This window comes from Lutra lutra, chromosome 17, assembly GCF_902655055.1.
Source record: "Lutra lutra chromosome 17, mLutLut1.2, whole genome shotgun sequence".
NCBI classification, from domain to species: domain Eukaryota; kingdom Metazoa; phylum Chordata; class Mammalia; order Carnivora; family Mustelidae; genus Lutra; species Lutra lutra.
This window is the reverse complement of record NC_062294.1, coordinates 1,800,942-1,820,068: the sequence shown is the minus strand read 5'-3', so window position 1 is coordinate 1,820,068 and position 19,127 is coordinate 1,800,942. Positions and strand designations below refer to the sequence as shown.

Here is a 19,127-nt window from a genome sequence, read left to right as displayed (position 1 = left end):
GGATGCGGGGCTGACGAGGGTCTGGACGGGCATGGGTGGGGGCCCGCCGCTGGAGCCCTGCAGCAGGGATGGAGGCCGCAGGAGGTCCGGGCTATAAATGGCCTTTGCCTTCATTTGTCCTGTTGCTGAGCTGCTGGGAGCAGCTGGCCCACGGGGGAGACCCACAGGGGCGCAGGTGGGAGCCCAGAGCATGGCCCCAATGGGTGTCCCTGCCTCCAGGGATCCCCACGGGCCTGGCCGGGCCTTACGTATCCTGTCAACAAGCATGTTGATTGTGCCGTGTGAGCAGTGAGATGCTGGATGCCAGGACCCGTGTGGGTGGATCCCAGACAAGTGTTTGTCATGCGAAGGGCAAGCTCAGTGAGCACCCGTCAGCCTCTGTCCTGCCTTTGGCTGTGCTGTTCCGTCCTCCCTTCCGGGCACGGGTATCTTGCGGGTGCCCACCGTGCACCAGACCGCCTGCTCCTGGACGGTCCCAGTCCTGCTCCCGAGAAGCTGAGGGACGGAGATGTTCCTGGGAAAGCGCAGAGATGAACTCATTGGTGGGTTTGACAAGGGTCCGTGTTGGCCGCCCCGTGCCGTCGCCTGCACTTGTGCTGGATGAGATCCACGGCCTCCTGCCACGCTAACTGGGGATACGAGCTAGGAGGGAAGAGCTGGGGAGAGCCGGGGAGAGCCACTGAGAGCCTCCGAGGGTCTGGGAGCTTCTAAGCGGGATGGGGAGTGGGCGGGGACCTGCCCCAGCCTCGGAGGGGGATCAGGTGGGAGGGACTTGCCAGGAGAACCGCCTGCTCAGAGACGGAGGGGCCCAGGGGATGAATCCTGGCCCTTCGTGAGTTGGAGACAGCATGACGTCACCAGGGGGCGGCGAGGCGGTCATCGGGGTGGGTTCGGGGTGTGAGGACGGTGCCCTTGCAGCCCCACGCCCACAGGGGCCCTGCTCCGGGGGCTCAGGGCCCGGCTGCCCATCTTGAAATTCCAGCTTCGGTGGCCATGTCATGTAAATGTGGCCTGAGGGAACCACAAGTCACAGTCTTGGAACCTTGGCTCCCGTGGGACAGGGGCTTGGCTGCCAGCCCCGACCCCTCAGTGGTGACCAGGTCGTGTGGGTGAGGGAGCCCACGTTCCACCACTGCCCTTGGGGGCCCTGTGCACTCGGGGTCACCATGAACCAATGGGGTCACAGCACGTTTGGGGGCCCCATGGCAGGGGTCCCTTGTTCCCCATCAGACAGTGGCACATCAGAGCAAGGAGCCTTGCCTTCCCGCTCGCCAGTCCACTGGAGGCCGGAGCGCAGACCCCAGGAGGGGAGAGTGACCACACGGGCCCCCAACAGGGACGTCCGGGCATGATCCCCTTTGCTGCCCTGTTGACTTGGCCCTGCTGGATGCCACACATGGCCCCAGACCGCACCGAGCTGGGCCCCCACACCGTGGTGCTGCTGGCCAGGGTTCCTGGGGAGCGCACCCTTCCTCCCGACCCGCCGAGGCCAGTGGTCCTGGGCCCGGCCCAGACATCACGGCCAAACAGGCTCCTTTGCTAACGAAACATGCCCAAGCGTTATTTCAAAGAGCGGATTTTGGGCAGGGCCTTAGGTTGGCAAACCACAGAGGACCAGGCATGAGCTTCTCCAGCTGGGTTTAGGGTAAATCTGGTCTGGGGGGGGAGGCTCCTCCCAACCTGGCCTTCTGTGCCTGAGGAGGAAGGACGACCCCACCACGTGTGTTAGCTCTTCATGTGTTCGGGATATGCCTGTGCCCAGCCCCCCACCCCCCTGCCCCCACCCCTCTGCCTCCCCAGCTCCCTGCTCCCCCAGCCCTGGCCCCTATCCCCCCACCCCCAGCCCCCCATCTCCCTGCCCTCACATCCCCCGGCCCACCCACCCACGCTGATGCCCCCTCCGTGCCCAGGCCCCATCCAGCACCGACAGTCACAGGCAGAGGTGGCCCGTCCTGCGGTGGAACCTCAGCACCCGAATTAGCCGTCTTTCCACTTGCTCAGTGGGGATGTAGGCTACTCGCAGGGTGGCGGTTCGCGCGCTATTCCTGGCGTGCGGGGGCTCGGGTGTGGGGTGCGGGAGGAGAAGAGGGGGCGCTCGGTCTAAACATAGACCACGGCCGGGGGGCGGCGAGGCAGTGGGGAGAAGGGCAGTGATGCTGGAGAACCAGCTCCCTGGGAGAGGAGAGGCGCCTGGGGGTTGCCATGGCAACCGCGACAAGCCCCCCCCCAAGGCATTCTGGCAGCGTGTCCCCCTGCAGGGGGCCAGCGAGCCCCGGGTGGGGGGCACCTCCCTGCAGGAGCCTCAGTGTTCCCGCCTGTGAAATGGGGGACGTCCTCCCTCTGTCTTCGCGAAGGAGGAGAAACCGAGCCTCATTCTCAGTAACAAAACTGCAGATTAGAACGAGGTTGAATCACTGTCCGCTTGGGGAGGGTTTTTTAAAACGCGGACCATCACCGGACTAGAGCAGATGTGCGCAGACAGGCCGCCCCGAAGACAGATGTGTGTCTGTGCGAAGCAGACGGCAGGACAGTGGCGCGTGAAAACAGCGGGGATCGGCCTCCGGGCCCATCGGCGGACCCTGCGCGGTTTATTTCGGGGAAACAAAAATCCATTAAAAGGAACAAGCAAGCTCTGTGTTTGCTGGTGTGGGACAACCTCCAAGACACAGCGTTGGGGTAAAAAAAAAAAAAAAAAAAAACCCAACGGCAGAAAGGCGAGAGGCAGAGCTGCGCGCGGAGTGCGGACATCTGGGTCCGAGGTCTGCGGTGCGCGGGAGCTGCGCACGGTCTGGGACGCGCTGGGGCAAACACCACGAGGCGGAAACTCGCGCAGACGCTGGTGCCGTTGAGGTTCTGGAGACCAGACGCGCGCCTTTGAGGACGTGGACCTTGAGGTGAACGGGAACCCGCAGGACTGAGCGTGGTCTTCTGGGGGACACTGACGAGCTGCGCAGTCGGGAGGGGAGACTTACATTCACCGTCCACACTGGGAAATGATTGCTTAAAGGATCCATCTTGTTTTGTAAATTTAGAAATGGGTATATCCAGCCACAAAGCCTGACACGGAGGGTTTCAGACCCGCAGGCTTGAGAGCTGTTTCCGTCACCCCCTCTCCCCCTCCATGGCAGAGGCTGCTGCCTCCCACGTCACCTCCCTGTTTTCTGATATGCTGTCGCTGCTCGCTTCCTGCCCCTGGGCCTTTGCACTCGCTCTCCCTTTGTCTCGGAACTCTTCGCCTGGCCAACCCCTCCTTGCCTCCAGCTCAGAGATGCCCATTTCCACCCCAAGGATGCCCATGCCCCCTCCCCAGCCACTGTTAATACATTAGCCATCCACCGTCAGACGTGCTACCTCCTCAAGGCAGGACCCGCCTCGTGCTTTGAGTCCCCACTACCAGCATTTGGCCGATGAGTGCGCCTGGTGGGGTGGCTGGTGGCTCTCTGACCCACGGTGCTGCAAGGTGCTTCTGTGTCTGGGGTGAGTGTTAACCCCCCTTCTGCCTTCTGAGCCCTTCCGGGAGGGTGGTTCTCTAGAGTTTTGTCTGCTTTTATGGCTAAGAATTGCTTTGACCTCAAACAGGAGCTCTGATGACACCAGGTGGGAGGCGACCAGGGTGCTGTGGGACAGCGGGGTGGGGAGGCTCTCCAAGGTGGCACCACGGCCCCAGCCCTCGGCCCTCAGCTCCTGAGTGCAAGAAGCACTTTCAACACAGCCACCAAAGCCAGAGCCGCGGAGCAGGTGCCGGAGCTGGGGCGGGAGGGGCCGGGAGCGAGCGCTGACGGGCCTGAGCTTTCTCGCAGGAGCGAGGTTATAAAATTAGCTTATGGTGACGGCTGCACAGCTCCACGCTCACTAAACACACGGAACGGTTCCCGTCAAACAGGAGGGCGTTGTGGTCTACGAACTGTATCTCGATAGAGCTGCTCAGAAATGAAGCCCACGAAATTGCCACTAACGGGAAGCGGTGGGCTGGGTGCGGTGTGCGCCGTCGCTCCTCCCGCTCCAGAGAGACCCCCTTGCTGGGACCCTAGTGTACCCACTCTGCAGTGAACGGAGGCTCACAGCGGCCCGACCGGGCCCAGATGACATCACGGGGGGGTAGCGCACTGCCCCCCGTGGTTCCTGATCCTAGAACGTGATTCTAGGAAAGGTGGGGGCTGTTTGTGGAGGGGGGGTCAGGGCCACTTCCTAGGGTGAATCTGGCCAGGGATGGAGGGTCCTGACGGGCGGAGCCCTCACGCCCTGTCGCAGGTGGGGTGCTGGACCTCAGAAGACCTGTCCAGCGCAGCCTCAGACTGGCCTTGTCTGGAAGGAGGTAGCGTGTCACTGAGGACCTGGAGATGAGGTCCTCCCGGATGACATGGGCCTACATGCAGCAACGAGAAAGGGAGAGACAGGGAAGCCGGACACAGAGATCAGGGTGGCATGTGTGCCAGCCAAGGCGCACAAGGGACAGCGGTGACGCCGTGCTTGGGGCCTGGTGGGGGCTGCTCCTCCCTGGAGCCCTCTGGGAGCCCAGCCCCGCGATCGTGGCTTCCAGCCCCCAGAGCTGGGAGAGGACACGGCTTTGTCGTTACTGTGGCCCCGGGACACTAGCACGGCCCCAAGCCCCCCCGGGCACAGTCTCGCATCAGGCACTGGACATTTCTGGGCTGGTGTGCAGAGTGCTGGCGGCTGACTGTCCCTCTGTGATGGCACCTCTGTGACCCCCGTCGGCGTCCTGCTGCCTTTGTGACTCAGCCTCCCTCGACTCCCCCGGCGCACGGGGCAGCATGTCCTTCCTTAGCTTGGGGTGTTTTTCTTTCTTCGAGAATTTTTAATAGGAAAAAAATGGGGGTAGGGAGAGGCATGATGGGGAAAGAGAAGCCTGCTGCTGTGTTTGATCTGGAACGTTCTCTGGCTTCCTGGCCGGCTGTCCGCAGGACGTGACGACACGGCGTGTAGGACAAATGCAGAAGGCCTGTGGTGACCTGTCCGCTCGGGTGCACGCCAGGGGCCCTGGGTCAGGCACCCAGCTCTCCGAAGAGCCCCAGGCCTGCGGGACTGTCCCCCCAGCAGTGTTCAGCAGCCCGGCCTGGGGAAGCGCGGGGCCCACCTGCGGCAGCCCCTCTCCCTCCCGGGGAAGACTCCTGCAGCAACCTGGTGGCTCAGCTCCATCCGGGGATTGGGTCCCGCCACGGCCCCTGCCTGCACGAGTGCCCTCAGCCTTCCGCCCGGCGGGGCGCCTGCCTTCACCTCCCCCCACCGTGGCCCCCGGGGGCGGGTCCCAGGAACCGTGAGGCTCAGCTGGGAGGGCCCTGACCACACACGCTCGTGGGCATCTTGTATTCTCGGTCTCTGAGAAGCCTCCGGCCCCGCTGGCTTTGGGGCCCAGGGGTGCTGGCTCCTCCCATGCCCCCACGGGTGGCCTCGTCAGGGCTGCAATCGGGCGGGGCACCCCTGAGTCGGCAGGGCTTGGTGGGCCTGAGAATTGGCCCTTCTGTGGCCCCCAGTGACAGGCGTCAGGTCCTGGGACCTCGTGGCAGGCGGCTCGTCCTCCCACGGGCCTGTCCCTTTCTGGTGGGGGCGGGTCCGGGGTGGGGGGGGGGGCGAGTGGTCCCTCAGTGTGCCATCTGCGACACGGTCGGGGCCATTGGGCTGGGCACAGCGGCAGGGGCGGCTCATGGTTCTCAGTTTGTCAGCTGACGGGTGGCGGCCCAGGGTGGCTGGGGACAGAGAGCGGGTTCCCAGGCTGTGGCCGGAGACCCCGGAAGGGACGCAGAGAGCACCGAGTGTTGTCCACACTGGAGGGCGTGTGGGAGCGGCCTCCAGCCGAGGACTCGTCCGGTTTCTGGGGCTGCCCTCAGCATGGGTGCCCGTGTGCTCCCCGAAATCAGCCTTGGGGTTCTGGCAGGAAGGGACGTTCTGGTTGCAAACAGGAGGACAGGCCCTGGGACCCAGCCCAGGATCGCCAGAGCCAGGAACCAGGGCCTCGCTCTCTGCCGCAACCAGGGCAGCTCTTTCTGACACCCCCTCCCTGCCTACCTCGTGGGTGGCCTGACCCTGGTAGTAGGTAGGGTCAGCTCTGGGGTCTGCGGGCCTGCCCCCCCAGCTCAGGGCCTGGGGCAGCGGGGGACAAGGGCTGACTTGCGGCCGCAGCCCCCTTCCCCATGATGTGCGTCCCTGGGCCCCTGGACCGGTGGGCCTGACTCGAACCAAAGGCCTGAGTGTGACTCGGGGACCAGCGAAGGCTGACAAAGAAGAGACGGGGTGCAGCAGGGGCTCGCGCGTGGGAAGAAACCACATGCCGTGTCAGCTCCGGCGGTGTCCCCGAGCACCACGGCCAGGGGCAGCTAAGCAGACCGTTTCGCCTCGGGTCCCGGGGGCGGACACCTCAGGGCCATGTGGGCAGCTCGGCTCCTCCTGAGGCCGCTCTCCCGGGCGTGTGTCTGTGCCCCAGTGCCCGCTCCCTGGGCGGGGGGCACGCCGACAGCCACGTCTTCACGCCACATCCTCCCTAACGTGGTCACACACTGGTTTCTGGGTTAGGACCCAGTGCATCTCCTGGGGACACCACTCAGCCCTTAGCCTATGCACATGTCCTCTGTGCGGTTGAGTGCCTCCCGGGCCCGAGAAAGACAGAAGCTGCGTGTCCGCGCCGGGAGGGAAGCCCGCCGTGCCTGCGGGGGCTACAGGAGAGCGGCTTGGTCACACAGGGTCTGAAGCGGACCTGCTTCCCCGGGCACCCCACGGGCGCGCCTCCGTGCCACGGCCTGTCTGTTCCTGCCACCACCCAGCCACCCCCGTGCTCCAGGGCCGGGGACACAGCCGTGAGTGGGAGGGGGCAAGACCTCGAGCCAGGGGCACGTGGCAGGCCGGGGGACGGACCCCGCGGCACATGGGACTGTGCGGCTGTTCAGCAACGTCAGGCCCCTCCTTAAAAATGCAGGACCCCCCCCCATCGTCCGTGCCCTGGTCTCTGCCACCTGGGGCCCAGCGCACCCTCTCCTCTCTGTGTAGGGCCACAAGGACAGCTGGGGCCTGGGGTCGGGGGACAGGTGACAGTGCATGGAGCCCGAACGCACTGGAGGCCACAACCCCAGACCCTGGGCGGTGGCACACATGGGGGGACCCCGAGTGGTGCCCCAACTTGGACAGGAGTGCTGGGGGGATGTGCAGGAACGGGATTCTCCGTAGAGGGAGCGCTGCTGTCACGGGCCAGCCCCTAGCGTGTCCGTTCGCAGACTGGGACTGGTTGTGGAGACCCACTAGTGGCCGGCGGGCTCATAGTAACGGGGCTCAGGGCACCAGCACGCGGCCTGGGGAAGGAGGGATCTGGCATGACTGTGAAGTGATCATTCCACGTTGCTTATCCCTGGACCCCAGCTTTGCTCCGGGTCCTGCCCCAGAGACGCTCTTCCTTCCCTGGGCCCGGCGAGGCGGACCTCAGACTCGGATGCTGGCGTGTTGCGGACCGGGTCACCGGAAGGGGCCTGAGTCGGAAGGCAGAGCGCGGCTGCGGGGGGGAGGAGGGGTCGGTGGGTAGGGGTGACCGCTGACGGGGTCAGGGGTCTGGAGGAGCTGGAGATGGTCAAGAATTCAAATTTGCAGTGACGGCCGCACAGCTCTGGGGACGTGCTAAAAGGCCCTGCTTTGTACAAAGGTGACCCGTGTGGTACGTGGTGGCAGAGACGGCGCGGGCAGCAGTGATAGTGGCTGGGTGCCATCTCTGACGTGAACTGTCCATGGTCACCTATCGGGAGCTGGGGGCCCCACCTTGCAGGCTCTGGGGCAGGGCTGGTTGTCGTCTCTGTCCACACAGGGATGTCCCACACGTGGCCCCGAGTGGGAGGGGCAGGTGCCCTGGTGTCAGGGAGGTGTCCTCTGCACCGAGGCTTGAGTCCCTGTGGGGTCCTCACGGGCGAGGAGGGACTGGGCAGCTCAGGGTCTCGTTAGCACCTGACGCGTTTGGAGCCTTCCTAAAGGTGCCCGTGGCGTCTCCCCTCCTGAAAGACGAGCTCACATGTGGGTCAAGGAACGTGTGTGTCTCACTCCCTTCTGGCTACAGCCCTCCAGTAGCACCCCCAGGACCTGCCCCTGGCCTGACGTAGTGTCCTGGAGCAGTGCTAGCCAAGGACAAAAACAAGGGACATTTACTGTCCAGCTCGGAGTCCTGTGTACCTGTGCCCACCGCAGGCTGGAGGGGAGGGTCCGTCCCGGCTCTTCTGGCATCTGCGGGCCCCATCCCTCTGTCGCTGCCCTATCCCTCTGCCATCCTCCCGTGGCCTCCTGCACCATAGGCTGTGTCCCCCCTTATGGGACAACGTTCATGGGACGTAGGACTCCTGTAATCCAGTAGGACCTCCTGGGAACTAAAGAGCCCTGCAAAGACCGTATTTCCGGCGGAGGTCACATTCATCGGTTCTGCGTGGATGTGAATTTGGGGCTGGGGTTGGCGTGCATCCCCTCCAGGCCCCTTCCCAAAGCGGATGCGCTAGGAAGGTGGCAGCCTGAGCCACTTCTCAGAGACTCGTGGTGCGGTGTTGAGCTGGGGAGCCAGGGTCGTCGGGCGAGACCATCAAAGCGTGTGGAAGCCCAGATGTCTGTGCCTCAGTGTCCCCGTCTGTCCGGGATGTGACATTGAACCCCTGTGGAACACGAGGCAGGCGTCCTGTGGCAATGTGTAAGGCCCCTGACCCCTGGTCAAGGGCTGGCGAGGGGAGAGCCCCTGTAGCACGGCCCCCTCGGCCCACCTCTGTGCACCAGCAAAGACCTCCCCCAGGGCCCCTCATTCCCCACCGAGGCCCACTTTAGCTCCCCAGTTACCAGCGCTGGTGAAAGCTGGGTGCCCCGCGGTAACACCCTATGGGGACCCGAGATGGTAACTGTGAGGAGATCTGCCCTCAGGGAGTAACAAGGGACAGCAGACTGGGAAGAAAACCACATTCTGAACTGGGTGGGGAGGGCCTGGCACGGCTGGAGACCCAAGAGCGGGGGAGCCCGCACTGGGTCACACGCCCCCACTGGTCTGGGCTGGGACGGTGCTGGGGCGCAGGACACCCTCAATCCAGGGCAGGGCAGTGGGCCGCTGGCTGGCTGTGGATCAGGTGCGGAGGGGATGGAATGTGGGGACCATCCAGGAGGAAGGGCTGGACGCAGAACAGCAGCCAGGCACGGGGGCAGCGGGCCCAGGTCAGGTGGTCATCTAGGGCGTCCAGCTTCTGGCGCGCGGGTTCTCAGAGCGAGGTCCCAGGAGCACCGGCAGCGTCACCTGGGAGCATCGGGAATGCAGACTTCCAGGCCAGCCAAGAGAGCCGGGCGGGTGGGAGCGGGCCGGGGACAGGGTCCAGCACAAGTGCCAGCAGTGGAACTGGGGACGGGGGTGGACACGGGCAGGTCACCCTATGTCCTGTCCTGGGCTTCCGCCGTGGTTGACGTGTGGGAGGGAGCCCGGGGCCGCGGCTTCCTGCCCGCCATGCCTCAGGGTCCCCGCACGGGTCATCGGGCTCAGGCAGCCCCCACCCCCTCCCCCAGAGAGTCCGAATCCCATTCAGCCCTCGGGAGGTGTCGTGAGGTTTCCTTCCCTATTAAACGCGCTCTCCTTGATTCAGGTTTATTTTAGGATTGGCATAGACCATCCTTCCCTATGTGTGAGCGTGTGTATGTAAACACACGTACAATGTTGGTGAATTAACGTCTGTGGTATTTTACGAAGCGAAGATGTGGAAACCGAACAGTGGCCACTCCAGGGTGCGTGTGCCCGGCTCCCAGGAGCCTGCCCGCCGTGGGAGGGTCCGTGTGGGATCAGGGCGCTGTACCCCACCATGTGGCCTAGAGGATGGCCATGGTGCCCACGGCACAGTCTGAAGGCAGGAACCTGGCTGTCGCCGTCCACCGGGGCCCAGGCCCCACCAGCGAGGAGCAGATTCTCCATGGTGGCAGCAGGGTCTCCCCAGGGGAGGGCGGGGGTGGGGAAGGGTGTTGGGAGCCCAGTGACTTTGTTTGCTGGGTTTGGGACAGAAACAGAAGGGAGACCCCCCGTGGGAGAGGCTGCCGTGGCCGAGCCATGTGTCAGGCCCTGGAGGGGTGGCCCCCCGTGTCGACACGCACGCCCTCAGGGCCGCGTGGGCAGAAATGCTTCCAGCCCGACAGCTGGGGCGACTCAGGCGGGATCCTGCGAGGGGGGGGGGGCGCCCGTAGCACAGACGTGAGGGGGGGCGCCCATAGGACAGACGCGCGCTCACGCTGCTCCTTGGGACAAGGAACCCCGAACTTGCTGCTTTAACGGACACCGAGCCTCACGCGTGTCCTCCTGCAACTCCATTCTCTGGGCAGCCTTGTCCGCTCCAGTCCGCTGGGCTGTGGCTCCGAAAGGGCTGGCTCTGCTCCGACAGCCGCCCGTACCGCCCCTCACCCTCGCGGCATTTCCTCGCGTGGCCACACTCTGCCCCGCGTCTCCGGGTCAAGAGCGCTGTGGGTACACGCCGCCCGCGTTCACCTGGTCGGCGGTGTAATTAGGAAGGGGCGAGCCGTCGTGAGCGGCCCGTTCCCTCGTTCCCGGGGAGGGGTCTGCCCTGAGCCATTCAAGCTGAACTTGGAGAAGGAACCACAGCGGAAGCACTGGGCCCTGTGCCAGACCCTCGATGCTGGTCTTCGGGTCGCTCTCCCTGAACTCACCCTGCACGGCCCCAGCAGCCTGCATCGAGGGTCCCCCTGTGAGGCCGAGAAGGAGCTTTCAGGTCCAGAGCCTGGCCGTCCCTCTCCTGAGCCCCAGGCTGGTGTCTCACGTGTGCCCTGAAGGGCATCCATGACGTTCCCCTGCTTGGCCTGGCCTCCAGGGAGCCCGAGCCCTCCGGCATGCCGTGCGTCAGACCCCGCTCAGCGTCCCCTTCATCTGGTCTGCTGGTGAGTGAGCCCGCTGGGTGCGGGACCCTGCGTCCGCTCGCCGCCCCCCTGGGTGGCTGCGTCCGCGGCCCGCACGACTCCTCCTTCAGCATTCCAGCGAGGATGGAGCGTGCGGCGTGCCCGAGGGACGGGCCTTTCCCGACCTGGTGTGCGAAGGTGTCCAGGGGGCTAGGTTGGTCGTCGGCTGCTCGGGTCCCCTCCAGACGTGCGTGCTGGCCAGCCGACTATCACCGGTCCCAGGACGGGGGCACCAGTGTTGCAGCGGCCACGTGCAGCCAGGCCCACGACCAGGGCCGGTGCTTGATCAACACCCAGTGGCCGCAGAGAAGCAGAGAAGCCCCCACGCTGGGACAAGGTGGGAGTGGGGAGGCGCTGTTCCGGGGCTGGGCCTCCTGTGGGTGCTGGAAACCCTTGCTGCGCGGCCTGGGAACGTGCGTGGGCCACTGGCACACTTCTGACTCTGTGTGTGACCTTCAGCGAGAACCAGCTGGGCAGGGAAGTCAGAGCAGGCCTGCCCTAGGGCTGTAGGGTGGGGGTCACTGGAGATGCAGGGCGGGGGCACGGAAGCCATTCTAGAAGGAGCGCCGTGCGGGTACGTGCCGTGAAGACTCCAGAAACCACCGTGCTGGGCGTTAACTGGGTGACCCGCTGGGCACGTGAGTTACCGCTTGACAACAGGGTCACCACGGCAGAGCACACCAGCCCACGGGGCATTCTGGGCAATCCACACCGTTTCCCAGAGCCTCACTCCACCACTGCGCCGGTCTGGGCTCGCGCCGAGAGGAGCGCCTCTCCTCGCCGGGCCGGTGGCGGGGCCTCGCTTGTGCGTCTGTTCAGGCCACGGGTCACAGTCTGGTGAAGGCCGTGGACGCGACGTCAGGGGCCGGGACTGCAGCCCAGAGGCTGGGCAGGCAGGAGCGGAAGTGGCTTCTCCGGGGCTCCTGGCAGCCCCTGGCGCGCAGGGAGGGTCCCGGGCAGCGGCGACCACTTATCACGTGATCTGTCCTTGGTGATCCGCGGCCTCTCTCAGGGACAGGCTGTGGCACGCCGGTCTCGCCGGGGTTGGGAGGCGGCGCTCTGGAGCCAGGGTGCCGAGCCGGCAAGAGGCAGCGGCTCTAGCCCCGTCCCACCGAGGGGGGTGGGTCTCGTGTGGGCCTGAAGGGACACACCATGGGGTAGTCCTGCTAGCAGGTGCAAGGCAGTGTCCTCGCTGGGGGGTGGCATCCTCGGGGTGGGGGCTGTCGGCGCGTGCGGAGGAGTCTCCCGGGTCATGCCTGAGCTTAGCGACTCAAGGCCCCACACATGAGGTCAGTGCTGCTGGCATCCGTGGGACCAAGGGGGGAAACCGAGTCACAGAGAAGCATGTCTGCTCCGTCGGGCAGTCACCCTGAGTTAAGTGCCAGTGGGAGCAGGGCCTCCTCCCTGGGCGAGCCCATGGGACACAGACGTGATTTCTCGCGGCATCTGGAGGCCACGCTTCGTGCTGACTTGGAGAAAGCTCTCCGCTCTGTGCTGGTCTCCTCCACAAGTACGGGGCCTGTGCCAGCAGCTTCCACAGGTGCCGGGGACGGGCAAGAGGGACCAGCCACAGCATGTCAGCCCTGTACCCTGGCATCCTTCCCCAGGGCCCCAACGGGCCATGTGAAGGGCAGGGGGCAGAGGCACTGGGCGGCCCAGCGGCTGCTGGGCTGGTGCTGTCCTGGGAGGCAGGTCCGGCTCTGACACGGTGTCCAGCACGGCCAGCCGGTGTCCGCCCTGGGCCCGGGGAAGGTGCCTTCTGTTCCTTATGCCCTTGGACCTTCAGACAGCCGACTGGTCCAGGCATCTAGCCGGCCCCATTCCTGCTCCAAAGCCCGGCCAGCCACTTGCTCACCCCACATGTGGGGCTGGGCGCAGCTGCCCCCCGACTCCTCCTTCCCGGGCAGAGCAGCATCAAGCTCCTGCTTGTGTCTGGAGGCTCAGAGACGAGACAGCTGTGCATTCAGTTCTCTGGCGTGTGGACGTGACCCCGGGGGGAGGGAAGCTCCTTCAACAGGACCTGGGGCTCGCCTGGGCTGAGAGCTCTCCTGTGGGCGCAGACGTCCGTCCTCGGCCAGGCCCTGCCCTCGCTAGGGTGTGCCCTGTGCCCCGAGGCCCTGGCAGGCACTCGGGCGGGCTACCCGCTGGGCAGCAGGTTGGCTGCAGAGACGAAAGCATGAGATCCGGAAGCCTGCGGCCCTCCGCCAGGCTTCCGCCGCCCTGACCGCCCGCCCTGCCTCCCCCTGCCAGGACTTCCCACTCCCGGGCCAAGGCTGAGGCGGCCCTCACGGCAGCACAGAAGGCCCAGGAGGAGGCACGCGTCGCCAGAATCACTGCCAGAGAGTTCTCGCCCTCCTTCCGGCCCCGGGAAAACGGTGAGTGCGCGTCTGCCCAGGTGGGCGCCTCCCTCCGGCGCCCGCTGGGCTGCGAGGCCACAGCAGCTCCGACCCCGCACCCCACACTCGGTCTGTGCACTGCTCCTGCTCTCCAGGGGACCGTCCTGCTCTCCAGGGGACCGTCCGCGCCCGTGGCCTAGAGCTTTCTGCTGAACCTCTCTGTCCCGTGGGGGGCTCTCCGGCCCACTGAGGAACTAGGGCTCCGTTTTTCCACTGCGTGACCGTCGCAGGAGACACGGGATGGCTGGCCGGGCGGGACAGCGCGGCTCTTCCCCAGGGGGGCGCTCCCGCCGGGCACTCTGGCAGGAGCTCGCCGCCCCCGGAACAGCAGCCAGACCCACGACCCTCCTTCCCTCAGGCGAGCCCCGTCAGCCTCGACACAAGCAGAACCAGCCGGGAGGCCTACAGCGGCGTTCGTGGCGACCGGAGGCTGGGGAGGCCCTCGGGCGGGACTTGCCGCCCGTCACCCCCCTCCCCCGCCACCCGTTCATCCCCAGCTGGGAGCTTCCTCCGCTCCTGGAGGCTCCGGAGCCACGAAAGGTCAGGGCCCAGAAGAGAGAAGCCGCTGTTCCCAGACCACCCCAGGCTCTCCTGGAGCCCATGGCTCTAGGCCTTGCTGGGACGGGTTCTGGCCTTCTGGGCGGCCCAGAGACGCCAGGCCTGCTTTCAGGAGGCAGGGGGAACTGAGTGGCCTTGGACCTGCCCAGAACCCAAGACAGGGCACAGGTGTTGGAGTCCCACTGCCATCGCCGCCCCATTTTTTGATGGTTTTGACGGTGACGCCCGCAGGAAGGGCTTGTGATCTGGAACGGGTCTGGGCTGAGCATCAGCTCCCGGCCGGTGGCACTGGCCGTCGAGGTGCTGGCGCCGAACGGGAGGGCACAGGCCTCCCGCGGTGTGCGGAGTCCACACGGCAGTTGGACCGGCCACCCCCTGGCCTGCCCACGGGGCGTGGTGTCTGGGGGTGCACTGGCCCCGAGGACGTCCCAGGCACAAGTAGGACAGGTCAGGCCGTGATCTTTGGCCTCCTGTGGTCGGGCACCCAGTGCCTCCGACCCCATGCTTGAAGGGGTGCACTGCCACCCCAGCGTCCTGGCCCTCACATGCCGGATGGAGTGTGCATGGACTAGGAGGGCGGGGAGGGCTGACCATTTATCCCGTCACTCACCAGTCTGGGAGCCCTACTCCCTGGGGCCCATGGGCCTCCCTTCGTCACCCTTCCGCGAGCAGCCAGGCGTCCGGAGCTGGGGCTGGTGCTGCTCACGGCCCCGTCTCGGAATCCCCAGATGCAAGAGGGGGACCCTGGGGCCGCCACGTGCACGGCGGCAATAGCAGGGTGCACTTCTCCCTGCTGGGCTGTGGGGCGCGGGGCCCCTGCAGTCCTTCCTGCCCCAGCTCAAAGCCCCAGCAGAGAAGTGGAGAGGGGAGACCACCCCTGTTCTACACACCGCCCCCGGGGAGGCCCCGAGGCCCTGCAGAAGGCTGCCCGACACCAGAGGCTTCCTTCCACTTTCCGGAGGGAACTGGGTGGGGGACGGGGGACCCCAGAGCAGGAACCAGGCCGGTGCACGCACTTGCATGTTCAGGCCTGGGGCTCCCGTGTAGCTGGGGAGAGGGATGGGCAGCCGAGCCTCTGTTCACTGCTGCGCCTGGGGACCTGGTCAGCCTCCAAGTGCCCTTCGGGTGGGAGGCTTGGGGTTCTACACAAAGGGTTCTGGGAACCACCATGCCTGCACCCCACGGGTGAACGGCGAGCGCCCTGGCCTTGGCCACTGCCCTCCAGGGCCCAGGCCCGGTCCTGGTCTCCTGCGCTCCTCTGGTAAGATCAGGCCTCATGCGACACAGAGGGTCTGAGTAACCCGACCTCTGTGTGCTTCCTGCCCCTCCATAAAGGGCTCGAGTACCAGCGGCCGAAGCACCCAATTTCCAGCAGTGACATCGAGGCGGCCTCCACGGGGACACCCCTGCAGCAGGAGAGCCCCGAGCTGTACCGCAAAGGCACCACCCCCTCGGACCTGACCCCCGACGACAGCCCCCTGCACAGCTTCCCCGCCAGCCCCACGGCCACCCCGCCCCCGGCCCCTGCCTCACGGAACAAGGTTGCCCACTTCTCCCGGCAGGTCTCGGTGGACGAGGAGCGAGGCGGGGACATCCAGATGCTCCTGGAGGGCCGGGGCGGGGACTACGCCCGCAACAGCTGGGGCGAGGAGAAGGCCGGCGGCTCCAGGGGCATCCGCGGCAGCGGCCTCCGGAGCGGCCAGCCCACGGACGACTTCCGCTGCCGGGGCTTGGGCCACAAGCAGCCCGGCAACCCCAAGTCCCGGGAGCGGCGGACGGAGTCACCCCCGACGTTCTCCTGGACTTCGCACCACCGGGCCAGCAATCCCAGCTCCGGGGGCGCCAAGCTGCTGGAGCTGGATGAGGAGAAGCTGAGCAACTACGAGATGGAGATGAAGCCGTTGCTGAGGGTAGAGTCGTACGCGCAGGAGGCCCACCCCCAGAAGAGACGCTACAGCAAGGGGGCGGCCTGCCGGGGCCTGGGGGAGGACCACCGCACCGATGACCGGGGCTTCGGGGCACAGAGACTGCGGTCCAAGTCCCAGAACAAGGACAGTGCCCGGCCGGCGCCCTGCGCGGAGCCCGCAGTACAGAGGCTGGAGAGCCTGCGGCTGGGGGACCGGGCTGAGCCCCGGCTGCTGCGCTGGGACTTGGCCTTCTCCCCGCCGCAGAAGTCCTCACCGGTGGCACTGGAGTCGGATGAGGAGAACGGGGACGAGCTCAAGGCCAGCACGGTAAGTGGTCGCCGGCCGCTGGCGAGGGGGCGGCAACTTCTTCCCGAGGAAAGGGACCTTCCCCATAGGAAGCTTCTGTGGGGGACAGAGTCCCCCTTCCTTTAGAACCAAGAGAGGGTCACTCCCAGGCTTGACCCTAGCAGCGAATGCACTTGGGCTATTCTGGACGCTCCCAAAAGAAATTGGGCCATAGCAGGACCCTGTCCTCCCCTGCCCTGGTGAGGAGACCTTGCCGTCCTTGGGTTCAAGGATGGTCCCGGGTGTCGGAGAAGAGCACGGAGGGTCAGCCCGAGCCACTGGGGCATGGGGCTGGGAACTGGCTCCGGCCACACCTCTCACTTGAGGGCCAGGCGCTGGGGCTCTCCACGAGGCCCACTCACAGGCAAGATGGACAGAGGATAAAATTTGGTGAAGGCGTCCACACTGAGCTTCCCTCGCTCGCAGAGCTGCAGCCTCTCTGGCTCACCCATCTCGGGAACAGCCACATGGGTGCAGCCGGGCTCCAGGTCACTGGGGGCAGGGGGCACTGGGGTTCACTCATGGGTCCTCGTATGTGTGTATGCCTCCCATGGCAGGCAGTTTGGAGCTTAGAATGGAGGCCCCTAGGCTGGACTGTGGGGCCGGGTGAGCTCTCACACACAGGAGGGACCTTCTGGGACCCTTCAGCTGGAGGCTGCAAACCAGGGACAGACATTGCCGGCGCCCCTGGCCCGACAGCCTCTCAGCCCCAGCCCGGGCTCACGCCCCTGCACACTGCATGCCATAGCCTGCAGCACCCACCCACGAGGGCCTGCTCCCCTGCCCCTGGAGGGCCACACACCGGCCCCACGGGGCACGCAGCACCTCGGCCACCTCTGGGACCCAGCAGTGTGGCCGGGCAGGGTCAGCGTCCGTGCCTGTACCCTGCAGGAGCGGCACCGTCTGGCAGGTCAGGGCTCCATGCTCCTGGGAAGAGACGCTGGGGGCAGGGGCCCTCCCCTTGAAACCAGTGTGAGCCTCTGGTCGGTGGGCCGGTTCCTTAGTGCTCCTGCTCCCCGCATGCCAGACCCCACCAGAGCACAGCCCTCTGAGTGCCCACTGGGGCAGGACTAGCTTGTACTCACAACTCCGTGTCCCGTCCCAGCAGCCAGAAACATGTGCACGCCCTACGGCGTGCGTACCCATGTGCATGCACATGTGCACGGGGCACGTGTGGTTATGGTAGGAAGCTAGAAGATGGACAGGTGGGAGACAGGGGAGAAGGTTCGACCCGTGTCCTCCTTCCCTATATTGGTGCTGTAAGATGAAGCCCTGGGGGTGGGCGGGGGCACCTGTATTTCCTCCACTGGCTCCGCCCCCAGGTGCAGCTCAGTGGCCTCTGCTCCCCTCAGCAGTGAGGCTCCAAGGACAGCCCCAGGAAGGCTCGCTGCAGCCTCCACTCCAGGGGCAGCAAAGGCTCGGAGGCAGCCCTAGGCTGCACGGGGACAGCAAGAGGGGCATGAGAGCAGCTGACGGGACGCCTGTGCGAGGGCTTGGACGTCAGCAGGTTTAGGGCCTTGGCCCTCAGGCTGGGGCCTTTCTGGGTGGGCCACATCGGGAACCCCAGGGACGGTATTTTGTCCCAGCCACAGAGGACACTTAAGGTGACCCGGTGCTGGGAGGGGATTCCAGGACCAGTCACTGGAGCCCGGGAAGCAAGAGGACCGGCTCCTGGCTGGGGGGCGGGGGGCAGGCTGGGTGCGGGCTCACCTCTCCTGTCCCCTCCCGCCGCAGGGCTCCGCCCCCATCCTCGTGGCCATGGTGATCTTACTCAACATCGGAGTCGCCATTTTGTTTATTAACTTTTTCATCTGACGGGACGTCACATCACGAAGACAACGGTTGGTGTACAAAAGGGACTAACCCACGACAACAGGGAAGGATCATAACTCGGGCGGCCCGACCACCACTCTGAGTCTTTTCACAGAACGTGACTGGGTATTACTCACAGTTTGCCTTTTTTTCTGGGTAATGTTTTTTGGATTTTAGCCAAAATTCTTTGCTTGTATAACACGATGCTGTGTGGCATGGCAGAAGGAGGCCAGCACCCCGACCCTCCAGCTTGGTGTGGAAGGAAAGGGATCCCAGCAAGTCAATGGCCACAAACTAAGACGGCCACGGTCCTCGCCGCCGTCACCCCCCGCCTGGGACTGGAAAAGGAGGCAGCCGGAGGAAGCCCCCTGCGCGTCCAGCTGCGCCCGGCAGACCGGGAAGCAGCTGCTGCGAGGCTGAGTGCGGGAAGTCTGCTACCTCTGCTTTCCTCCGGGTCCTGGGAGAGCAAGCGAGTGACCCGGGTGGGCGCGCGGCGGGGGAAGAGGGCGCGCCGTCCCCCACCCCAGCAGCTGGGCCTCTGTCGGAATCTGTGCCGTGTGCTTGAGGAAGCGGGGACCTGCCGCCCCTTCCCTTCCCCACCCCTGCCCTCGGCTTCCTCTGGCCTTCACAGCGAGGCCAGCTGCCCACCAAGTCTGAAAGCAGAGTCCTAATACTCCTGCCTCCAGTCTGCCCCCACCCCGCCCCGCCCCCAGGAAGCAGGGCTGCGGAGGGGACAGAGGGCGGGGAGCGTTGTGGGCTCACGCAGCCAGCACAGCTGGCTCGGAGTGTGGCATTTGTACACGTGGCATGCAGAAAGCGTACCCAGGCCCCTTGTCCCCCTCAGACGTCATGGCAGCGACACCATCCTTTCTCGCGGTCACTAAGCACACGGGTTCTCACATCTCTGTCCTGTGCCGGCCTCCGCTCCGCACCCCCAGATGCACACACTCCTTCCAGATGCCTCGTTCATGCTCCGGAGCTGGTCTGGTCCCAGGACAGGAATGTGGGCGAAACCCAGTGGCTTAAAATTCCTGAGCAGCTGTGGCCTGTCCCCTCCCCCTCCCCACACCACTTACTGGTTTCAGTCAGTTCTGCCTTCTCGACCGGTGTCGCTCCGTCATCCAAATGAAAGAACAAGGTTCCGGAAGGTTTGGGCGCCCCGTGGTCCTAGCGCCAGAGCCAGCCCCGGCCCGTGGGTATGGACGTG

General features: G+C 65.6%; 1 protein-coding gene across 1 annotated transcript in view; it reads left to right on the top strand.

Moving 5' to 3' along the window:
• Nucleotides 1-18,682, top strand: part of JPH3 (junctophilin 3) — a 74,550-nt gene extending 55,868 nt beyond the window's left edge. The window contains exons 3-5 of the mRNA XM_047712444.1: nt 13,153-13,277; nt 15,192-16,090; nt 17,843-18,682. Coding sequence (XP_047568400.1) covers nt 13,153-13,277; nt 15,192-16,090; nt 17,843-17,923 — 1,105 coding nt within the window. The 3' untranslated portion in view covers nt 17,924-18,682. The remainder of the gene's footprint in view (nt 1-13,152; nt 13,278-15,191; nt 16,091-17,842) is intronic.
• The last annotated feature ends 445 nt before the right edge of the window (nt 18,683-19,127 follow it).